Source organism: Salvelinus fontinalis, chromosome 40 (assembly GCF_029448725.1).
Source record: "Salvelinus fontinalis isolate EN_2023a chromosome 40, ASM2944872v1, whole genome shotgun sequence".
Taxonomy (NCBI): Eukaryota; Metazoa; Chordata; class Actinopteri; order Salmoniformes; family Salmonidae; genus Salvelinus; species Salvelinus fontinalis.
In genome coordinates, this window is record NC_074704.1 from 26,064,661 (window position 1) to 26,076,761 (window position 12,101).

Below are 12,101 nucleotides of genomic sequence, written 5' to 3' on the forward strand. Positions count from 1 at the left end.
CATCGCCGTCTGCTGACTGGAGTGGAAAACCCAGTTGAGGAAATATCTTATTTTTAGACAAAGTTCATTTTAAATGTACTTAAATGCGGTCTGCCCAACACATCACCGGGGGCAAACTACCTGCCCTCCAGGACATCTACAGGACCCGATGTCACCGGAAGCCCAAAAAGATCATCAAGGACAACAACCACCCGAGCCGCTGCCTGTTCACCCCGTTATCATCCAGAAGGCGAGGTCAGTACAGGTGCATCAAAGCTGGAACCGAGAGACAGAAAAACAGCTTCTATCGCAAGGCCATCAGACTGTTAAATACTGTTAAATAGCCATCACTAGCACATTAGAGGCTGCTGCCTATATACATAGACTTGGAATTACTAGTCACTTTAATAATGTTGACATATTTTGCATTACTCATCTGATATGTATATACTGTATTCTATCCTACTGTATCTTAGTCTATGTATTACTCATCTCACATGTATATACTGTATTCTATTCATTAACAAATACTAAAAGGGACCAAGAGTCTGTTGATTGGTCAGTAATTGGGTTCATTTGTTGAAATCAAATCAAGCTTTATTTATACAGCACGTTTCAGACATGGATGCAACACAATGGCTTCACAGGAAAAAAACAAATATTTTTTAAAAATATTTAGTACACAACAAACAGAAGACTAACAACTGAAAGACTAATGAGCACCCTAAGGAAATGCCATTGATTAAAATTAATTGGATGCAATATCCATCCCAAAATTCAAGCTTTTTTTTTTTTTAGGCGGGGCTCTGAAAGTCACTATGTGGGTGTCCACTGAAAATTGACTAGTAACAACAACTGGGACCTAAAAGACACCCACCATGAGACCCACTAAATCTGCCCAAGAAGAGGCAAACAAGAGAAAAACTAACACCAAACTTAAAGACAGGAAGCAAACCAAAAAGGTAGAGCAACTAAAGGTGTTGACTCTCCACATCTATCAAGACAACTGGAGCACTGGGCCAGACACTCTTAAATAGAACCTGGACCAGCTCAGGTGAAACACCTTCTCACTAATGAGATGGACAAGCCAGCACAGGTGTAACACATACTGACTAACGAGGTGACACCAATCAGTGCATCCTACTCACTAAAGAACAACCTCAAAACATAACTGGAAAAACCAAAGACTAACACCTTAAGAGAATGCTCACCACCAACAGAAAACAACTTCCATTTCACATTATAATCAACTACAATGCTTCACCTTCTACAATATAAACATGGTGTCTGTCTAACAACAATTAAAAACAACATTTATTTTTCCCACAAAGAAACCGAAACCTCACTAGCTTCTAGAACTCTCGTCCCCTTGAAACGAGCCCAAACAAAATTCATCTCCAATACGGAAAAACGTGCATTCAAAATAAATTGTGATCCATGGCAACGCACTGGCTAAACTCAAAACATTTTGACTGCCCACCCTTAAGACAATCAGCAACCAAGTTGTCCTTACCACAGACATGTCTGATTTCAAGAGGAAACTCCTGCAATATCCATAGTAACTTTCCACCTCACTGCAGAGCTTCTCTACATATCAGGGTTCACTAGGCATGTTGTTGGATCGGGGCCCAATCCCCAATGTCATGCTCTAGTACATTTGGCTTGGCACATGTGAGAATTAACCTTAAAATTCTAAAAGCAGGGTAACAATGTCAATATAATTTTACCCCAAAAATTGTCAGTTGCTTGCATGAATAAATATCACTACTAAATGTTACATGAAATGTAAATATGAAATATTTGATTGCATAGTTGCTAGGTGGGATAGCCCAATGTCAAAACACAGTTTTAACATGTACAAATCAATAACCAATATGCAGAAACAGTTTGGGATAAATTGAAAACCTAACATGTGGTATATACACAAACATCTGCCACAATAATTGTATTTTTTAAAACAAGCTCCTTATCAACTGCACAAGCACCAGAAACGCTGTTGTTTTGACAAGTAGCAATAAATCACTGATATCGATTAGGGTGGAAATTAGGTTGTACATGCTGTTGAAACTAACACAACTAAACAAAACACATGGAAATGAGAGATATCTTTAACCTCACTGGTTAGAGGACAACCTGCAGAAGACAGTCAGCTACATGTTGGAGTGATGCATTTAAAATGTAGGGGTCGCTAAACAAAGGAACGCTACACTTATTTGTCACCACTCATCGATATCATGCTAAAATCAATTGTGCGACAGGAGGGAGATGAGGTTGCACTTGTAGAAAACAGCTCGCTACATTTTGAAGTGTTGCAGTTTGATTCAAGTGGGTCACCAACATGGTAAGTGTAACACAACTCTTTTTTTGTTTGCCACCTTTTGCTTAATCACATAAATAATACTCCCAAATCAGAGCCTGGATTTCCCCCTGAGGCTAATATCCATATCATGCTGAAATCAATAGAACAGGGGACAAACGTTTAGGCTTCTACATTGTGACACCATTAAAATACTCCTACTACAATGTTAAAACATTGTGACATTAATTCATTGATGTCATGAAACAACTCCTTCATGTATGTATTTTCTGATGTTTGATCAGATAACTTTTATCAGAGTATCTCTTCCCACATTGAACACAGCTATAAGGTTTCTCTCCTGTGTGTCTCCGCTGGTGTATAGTCAGATAGCTAGATGTAGTAAAACTCTTCCCACATTGATCACAGCTAAAAGATTTCTCTCCTGTGTGTAGTTTATGGTGGGATTTCAGTGAGCTTGACTGAGTAAAACTCTTCCCACATTGATCACAGCTATAAGATTTCTGTCCTGTGTGTGTTGTCTGGTGCATCTTCAAAGTATGTGAAGTTGAAAAGCTTTTTCCACAATCTGAACAGTCGTGAAGTTTCTCTCCTGTGTGTCTCCGCTGGTGTATAGTCAGATGGCTAGATGTAATATAACTTTTCCCACACTGATCACAGCTATAAGGTTTCTCTCCTGTGTGTTTTCTCTGGTGTACTGTCAGATTGCTAGAATTAATAAATCTCTTCCCACATTGATCACAGATAAAAGGTTTCTCTCCTGTGTGTAGTTTACGGTGTGATTTCAGGGAGCTTGACTGAGTAAATCTCTTCCCACATTGAGCACAGCTATACGATTTCTCTCCTGTGTGTGTTTTCTGGTGCATCTTCAAAATGTGTGAAGTTGAGAATCTTTTTCCACAATCTGAACAGTGGAATGGTTTCTCTCCTGTGTGTACTCGCTGGTGTCTAGTCAGATGGCTAGATGTAATAAAACTCTTCCCACACTGATCACAGCTATAAGGTTTCTCTCCTGTGTGTGTTCTCTGGTGTACAGTCAGATCTCTAGATGTAATAAAACTTTTCACACATTGATTACAACTAAAATATTTCTTTCCTGTGTGTTTTCTCTGGTGTACTGTCAGATTGCTAGACTTAATAAATCTCTTCCCACATTGATCACAGCTAAAAGGTTTCTCTCCTGTGTGTAGTTTTAGGTGGGATTTCAGGGCGCTTGACTGAGTAAAACTCTTCCCACATTGATCACAGCTATAAGGTTTCTCTCCTGTGTGTACTCGCTGGTGTATTTTAAGGTATGATGAATATTTGCAACGTTTCCCACAGTCAGAGCAGCAATGAGATTTCTTCCCTGTGGGTCTCTGCTGGTGTTTCTTGAGGTGTTCTGATCCGGAGAGACTCTTCTCTGCCTCGTCAGCATCATGATGTTGTTGAGGCTCCCCAGAGGATCCACGATAGTCACATCTCTCTCCTGTGTGAACCACAATGACAGATGGTTAAAAGGCCCACAACAGCAGAAATACACTGTTTATTTGAGGTAAAAGGTGATACCCATGAAGTTGTACAACAAATGACGTCTGTTAAATTATATGACAATTGTCTGGTTTTCACATTAGTAGTAACATCGATGATTGTAGGCTAAGAAATAAGTTATTCAAGTTGTTGAATTCCTAAGCACTGTGCCAGACGACTTTTGGTCTCCAATATAGGCCCCTTTCTGTGTTTGTACAATTGCGGCAGGAGGGCGATGCACACAATTTGGTTGCAGAATCACCACCCTGCTAATGAGGAAACCGCTAGTTATGGATGTAGTATATCTGGTAATGAGGAAACCACTAGTTATGGATGTAGTATATCTGCTAACGAGGAAACCACTAGTTATGGATGTAGTATATCTGGTAATGAGGAAACCACTAGTTTTGGATGTAGTGTATCTGGTAATGAGGAAACCACTAGTTATGGATGTAGTATATCTGCTAATGAGGAAACCACTAGTTATGGATGTAGTATATCTGCTAATGAGCAAACCACTAGTTATGGATATAGTATATCTGGTAATGAGGAAACCACTAGTTATGGATGTAGTATATCTGGTAATGAGGAAACCACTAGTTATGGATGTAGTATATCTGATAACGAGGAAACCACTAGTTATGGATGTAGTATATCTGGTAATGAGGAAACCACTAGTTATGGATGTAGTATATCTGCTAATGAGGAAACCACTAGTTATGGATGTAGTATATCTGGTAATGAGGAAACCACTAGTTATGGATGTAGTGTATCTGGTAATGAGGAAACCACTAGTTATGGATGTAGTATATCTGCTAATGAGGAAACCACTAGTTATGGATGTAGTATATCTGCTAATGAGGAAACCACTAGTTATAGATGTAGTATATCTGCTAATGAGGAAACCACTAGTTATGGATGTAGTATATCTACTAATGAGGAAACCACTAGTTATAGATGTAGTATATCTGGTCATGAGGAAACCACTAGTTATGGATGTAGTATATCTGGTAATGAGGAAACCGCTAGTTATGGATGTAGTATATCTGCTAATGAGGAAACCACTAGTTATGGATGTAGTATATCTGCTAATGAGGGAACCACTAGTTATGGATGTAGTATATCTTATTGGAGCAAAAATGGTCATTTAAGATTTTAGTTTTCACAAAGTATTCTGTATATTACAGCGCATTATCAGCGCAAGATCAGGATGCTACTCAAGGAAACTTACATTAAGCTCTGTGTCTATTCACTAATTCACCACCATGGGGGAAAACTCAGGGGAATTCTCATAGGCTGACAGCAAATATTGCCTCCATTTACAGGTTGCTTATGAGTGCATTTCACATTACTTTTGGATTATAATTGTAAGCCTCGTTTGAATGCCCTGCTTAACATAATGTTTGTGTTATTGTTGCAAATCAACTGCTTTATACCTTTTTTTAAAACACTTAAAATGCTATTTGGCTAGCTTTGCCATCAGCCTGACAATGAGGGTTTGTCCACTAAGTGTTTAACAAAACTTCACAGAACAATAACATAGGTGAAGTTATGGATCCTACAGTAGGTCTATGTTATAGTTAGGTGAAGTTATGGATCCTACAGTAGGTCTAACAACAACATAGACCTACTGTAGGACCCATAACTATAACATAGACCTACTGTAGGATCCATAACTTCACCTAGCAACAACATAGACCTACTGTAGGACCCATAACTTCCCCTAACAACAACATAGACCTACTGTAGGACCCATAACTATAACACAGACCTCCTGTAGGACCCAAAACTTCACCTAACAACAACATAGACCTAGGACTATAAATCATTTAATATTTCAGGTGAAACATGGAAACTAAAATGTGTCATGTCATGACATTTCATAACCTGATCACCAGATAATTTTGTCAATAATCCCACTAGGCTACTCTGTAATGTGTTTTCATTCTAAATGTCCTGAATAAAGGAAAATAGCTGTGTGTGTTGTACAATAGCCTATCCATCAATGAACAGTTCTCTACACATTATGAGCTAAGTATCTCCGTGTCCAAACAGACTAACGAGACCATACTGGAAATCAAGCAGACAATAACATTATAAACATCAATTTGTTAGGGATGTTGGATCCAACGTGGAGCACGGCATAACTGTCTTTACCAGAGTAATGAACGAAGAAGCACTTTGGTTGTTGTTGCATGTTGTGATGTTTGTCATGATACTGTCATTCAGAAAATGTTTTCCTGGATCAGCTGATGATAGTTGAACATGTGACTGTAACTAAGCAGCTACAGTATTAAGTATTATGTGTAATTATTGAAGAACCGCGTTAATGACCGTATCAATTTGGGTGTTGTAAATAAAGTTAAGGTGACTCTCGGTTAGAACCATTGGATTTAGCAAACTCTGAAATTATTTAGTATTTCTGTGCCCATGAAAACTGTTTTCCCAGCGTAACATAAGGTGGATATCGGTGGACCAATACGCAGCGAGGTAAGTAGACATAAATGAATTTATTTGAAATACAAAGACGAATACGAAAACACTTGGAAAATTACAAAATAAGAAAACGACGTAGACGAAACCTGAACATAAACTTACATAACTACACGTAGAACTCACGGACAGGAACAGACTACATCAAACGAATGAACAGCCAAAACAGTCCCGTGTGGTGCACATACACAGACACGAAAAACACAGGAGACAACCACCCACAACGAACACTGTGAAACAACCTACCTAAATATGACTCTCAATTAGAGGAAAACGCCAAACACCTGCCTCTAATTAAGAGCCATACCAGGCAACCCTTAAACCAACATAGAAACAGAAAACATAGAATGCCCACCCAAACTCACGTCCTGACCAACTAACACATACAACAAACTAACAGAAATAGGTCAGGAACGTGACACACCTGTTGTATTTGGCGCACGTGACAATTACATTTTGATTTGATAGAAGGAGGACTAGTCTACCTGTCCTGCGCGCAAATGTAGGCCTATAAATGTGCCAATTTAGGGATATCTGATAGTATTTCTGATTGTCTTAACACACCACCACTAATGAGCTGTGGAGCTTCTCAAAGTATTTTCTTCTTCACCTCACACAGCAAGTAAACAAAGTCTAATCAAAATCAATTGCCAATGACAATAGTTCCTCAAAGTATTTTCGTAAAATATTTCCAGCTCTCGCCCTTTCGATAACCACTCAGCATAAAAGGGAAAGATGTAAAGCTCTGATCCAGTGGAAATGTTATAAAATACCTGATTACTTCTTATTCTTTGCACAAATAGCCAACAGCTGTGTCTGTCCCGAACTCACTGGCGCAGGAAACTCTGAGGGCCAAGAATATTTTATACCATGTTGCAAGCTTGCTATCTCGAGTTTTGGGCCGAGCCAGTTGATACAATGTTTCAAGTTTGTTGTAGACATGCCATGTGCAGCAAATGTGAATTATTGGATATTTATTTTTATCAGGATATTTTCTACCTGCAGGCTGTGATGTTTTTATTTGTTGGCTTTATGTAGACTATTTTTACATAGTTGGCAATGGCAATAAAAGTTACTTTAAGATTTGCATAATTTTCATTTAGATTTAGATAGAATGTACAGATAATACTTTTGAGATACTATTATAAATTAAATGAGTCTGGTCAAGTAAAATGTGAATATGAAAATCAGAACTGGCACCAGATCAGTAGAAATGGTCAGATAAATTAGCACCAAATGGAAAAGGGTTGCTGTTACCAGAAACTATAGGAGCATAACGACTGCTGGTGTAGCCTATTACCAGAAACTATAGGAGCATAACAACTGCTGGTGTAATCTATTACCAGCAACTATAGGAGCATAACGACTGCTGGTGTAGCCTATTACCAGAAACTATAGGAGCATAACGACTGCTGGTGTAGCCTATTACCAGAAACTATAGGAGCATAACGACTGCTGGTGTAGCCTATTACCAGAAACTATAGGAGCATAACGACTGCTGGTGTAGCCTATTACCAGAAACTATAGGAGCATAACGACTGCTGGTGTAGCCTATTACCAGAAACTATAGGAGCATAACGACTGCTGGTGTAGCCTATTACCAGAAACTATAGGAGCATAACGACTGCTGGTGTAGCCTATTACCAGAAACTATAGGAGCATAACGACTGCTGGTGTAGCCTATTACCAGAAACTATAGGAGCATAACGACTGCTGGTGTAGCCTATTACCAGAAACTATAGGAGCATAACGACTGCTGGTGTAGCCTATTACCAGAAACTATAAGAGCATAACGACTGCTGGTGTAGCCGATTACCAGAAACTATAGAAGCATAATGACTGCTGGTGTAGTCTATTACCAGAAACTATAGGAGCATAACGACTGCTGGTGTAGCCTATTACCAGAAAATATAGAAGCATAATGACTGCTGGTGTAGTCTATTACCAGAAACTATAGGGGCATAACGACTGCTGGTGTAGTCTATTACCAGAAACTATAGAAGCATAACGACTGCTGGTGTAGCCTATTACCAGAAACTATAGGAGCATAACGACTGCTGGTGTAGCCTATTACCAGAAACTATGGGAGCATAACGACTGCTAGTGTAGTCTATTACCAGAAACTATAGGAGCATAACGACTGCTGGTGTAGCCTATTACCAGAAACTATAGGAGCATAACGACTGCTGGCGAAGCCTATTATCAGAAACTTTAGGAGCATAACATCAGAATTTACAAAGGCAAGCAGCAGCGGGAGGAGTAGGAGAAGGAAGATGTTTTTCTGATGGTTATCTTGTTTTAGAGGGGTGTCAACAATAGCCCATAATGACAAAGTGAAAACAGGTAAAAAAAAACAGAAAAACCTTATTTACATAAGTATTCAGACCCTTTTCTATGAGACTCAAAATTGCTTTCAGGTGCATCTTGTTTCCATTAATAATCATTGAGATGTATCTACAACTTGTTCGTAGTCCATCTGTGGTAAATTCAATTGATTGGACATGATTTGGAAGGCACACACACCCCTGTCTATATATGGTCCCACAGTTGACAGTGCACGTCAGAGCAAAAACCAAGCCATGAGGTCGAAGGAACTGTCCGTAGAGCTCCAAGACAGGATTATTTCGAGGAACAGATCTGGGGAAGGGTACCAAAGAAATTCTGCAGCATTGAAGGTCCCCAAGAACACAGTGACCTCCATCATTTTTAAATGGAATACTCTTCATAGAGCTGGTCACCCAGCCAAACTGAGCGATTGGGGGAGAAGGGCCTTGGTCAGGGAGGTGAAAAAAAACCTGATGGTCACACTGACAGAGCTCCAAAGTTCCTCTGTGGAGATGGGAGAACCTTCCAGAAGGACAACCATCTCTGCAGCACTCCACCAATCAGGCCTTTATGAAGCAATGATTAAATTGTCAACATTTATTTCAATGGACAATTCAGTGAACTGTTCTGTGAAAGGCGTCGGCTAGAGATGAAAAGTGTAGAACCCCTTTACTGCAGTTCAAGAAGAAGAAAACGTTTACCAAGTAGACTAAAATAAAAAGTAATAATAAAAAGTAACACAATGAGAATAACAATAACGAGGTTATATACAGGGGGCACCGGTAACGAGTCAGTGTGCGGGGGTACAGGCTAGTTGAGGTAATCTGTACATGAAGGTGGGGGCTTAGTGACTATGCATAGGTAACAGCAGAGGTAACAAACAACCAGTGAGTAGCAGCAGTACACAAAAGGGAGGGGGGTGGGGGGGGGGGACAATGTAAATTGTCCGGTGGTGAAACAGTCTATGACTTGGGTGACTGGAGTCTCTGACAATTTTGTGGGCTTTCCTCTGACACCGCCCACTATATAGGTCCTGGATGGCAGGAAGCTTGGCCACAATGATATACTGGGTGCTTCGCACTACCCTCTGTAGCGCCTTACGGTCAAATGCCGAGCAGTTGCCATACCAGGCGGTGATGCAACCGGTCAGGATGCTCTCAGTGGTGCAGCTGTATTACATTTTGAGGATCTGGGGACCCATGCCAAATCATTTCAGTCTCCTGAGGGGGAAAAGGTTTTGTTGTGCCCCCTTCATGACTGTCTTGGTATATACCAACGTGGGTGATTAAAAGATGAACTGAGGTCCACACTCCAGTCCAGTTGATGGTGGTAATGCAGCTTAAAGTTGGTTGCCAACCGCCATATAAAGTCCAAAGAAGAAAAAGAAGCCTGAAGGAAGGTGAAATTACGAGAAACGAATTTGGTTTACCGTTTGGGGCGTCGCAACTGGTTACTTATTTTGATGTGATATGAAAGTTTTGTGTGAAATTATTTTGATGTGATATGAAAGTACAGCGATTTATGTTTCTAGAAATGTATCGCAATTGAGAATCGATTCACATTTAGATGGAATATTTGACTATTTTAGCTGCCAGAGCCAGTCTACCTCTGAAAATAACATACAGTCCTTGGACCTCGAGGAGTAGCGGAGGCAGCAATTAGCAGTAGAAACAATAACAAAGCATACTCCCTGCCCGTTTCGGTAAAAAGCTGAGGGATGGGGCTGGAGAAATGCAACCATCCATGATATCAACATTATAGTTTTAACCATGTTTTGAGGATATACAGTGTTTGTTTATATTTACTGACAAACATTGGAGTAAAAAAAAGCTTATATTTTGGGTTCTGATGGGGTACGACAGACAACTGCTGATTGCCCTTTTAAGAGTACATATTGGGCTAAGATAATAGGAGATATTGAGGACTACAGTATTTCAGGTATTGTCATTGGATGCATTTGATCAATTGTTAACGTTTTGTTGATGGTCCACTCTTGATGTTCTACATGTTACAGTGTAGCTTCAGCCATTCCTACAGAACAACATTAAAGTGTAGAACCCCTTTACTGCATATTGGTTCAACGACTGCAGAGACGGTACTTACTGGTGTTAAACAGATCTCCAACCTCCTCCTCTTCCTCCAATGTGACAGTCATCTCCCCCTCCTCCTCTTTCACTCCAGAAACTGCATCCTCCTCTTTCTCTTCCTCCAATGTGACAGTCATCTCCCCCTCCTCCTCTTTCACTCCGGAAACTGCATCCCCCTCTTCTTTTACTGTAACATCCTCCTCTTTCACTCTGAACGCGTCTTCCTCTTCTTTCACTGTAACGTCTTTCTCTTCTTTCACGGTAACAGCCTCACCCTCTACTTGTTTTTGTATTGTAACAGCCTCCTCTTCGTCCTCCTCTTTCACGAAAGCTTCTTTCTCCGTCCAGCAGACCACCTCTTCTTTAGCAGGAGGAGAGTAACTTAGTGAACTCATGGTCGGAAATGTTAGCTAGCTAGCATTAGTGACTAGCCTAGTTCTAAGCTAACTTAGCAACCCAGCTAGCTGACAAACAACGTAAATATATAATTAAATGGGCCAACAAGTACATACGACAGAAGTGTGTTTATTACACAGCGACTAATATACACCAAAACATTGTAAAGAGCGTGAATGTTGTAGCTATGTTTGCTCGAATGCTACCGAGGTGTCTGACTAGCTGTTGTTGTTGAAGGAGCACCCCGTCCACTAGATTATACGTCACACTGGCAGTATCGCCTGAACCTAAAAGAAGCAAATCGCCATCTGCTGACTGGAGTCGGCAACGCAGGAGGAACCAAACGTTTATTTTAAATTTATTTAATAAAAGGTTAATGTTATATGAAGTCGTTCAAAGAGAAGCATGTGTTGATTGATTCGTTTTTAATGAGTGATAATTTAAAACAAACTTTACACACCACTACATATTTGCATTGATCCACACTTCTGACATGGATCATTTTGACCCCAGAGGCATATCTTTTATCAAAGCCAAAATATGGTTTATTCAATTCTTCCAATTTTTCATGACTTTGTCAATCAACTTGTTCTTAATAAATATAAATCATGGTTTTGTGTTTCTGTATCAATATGGACCTTAAACAAATTCAAATCCTTTGGATTCATGTTGAACCCAACCAAAAGCACATTTGATAAATAGGACGTTTATTTCATATCAAAATCACATTTTATTGGTCACTTACACGTATTTAGCAGATGTTATTGCGGGTGTAGTGATATGCTTGTGTTTCTAGCTCCGACAGTGCAGTAATATCTAACAAGTGGTATCTAACAATTTCACACATACAGTATAACCAATACACACAAATCAAAGCATTTGAATCTAAGTTTCTCTGTAGACATGATCCATCCCACCAGAGGGTGGAGGGGCACCTGTATCAGTGGTTTTGACCAGATAGACACCTGCAGACACACAGTATAGTGCCTCCCATG

At 39.8% G+C, this 12,101-nt stretch overlaps 1 protein-coding gene across 1 annotated transcript; it reads right to left on the bottom strand.

Annotated features, from left to right (window-relative positions):
• Positions 1–560: 560 nt before the first annotated feature.
• LOC129838991 (zinc finger protein OZF-like) lies at positions 561–11,353 on the bottom strand. The gene is made up of 2 exons (XM_055906257.1): positions 10,727–11,353; positions 561–3,764 (listed from the first exon to the last, which is right to left on the bottom strand). The coding sequence occupies exons 1-2, from the start codon at positions 11,103–11,105 to the stop codon at positions 2,551–2,553; spliced, it is 1,593 nt and encodes a 530-aa protein (XP_055762232.1). The 5' UTR covers positions 11,106–11,353; the 3' UTR covers positions 561–2,550.
• Between the last annotated feature and the right edge of the window lie 748 nt (positions 11,354–12,101).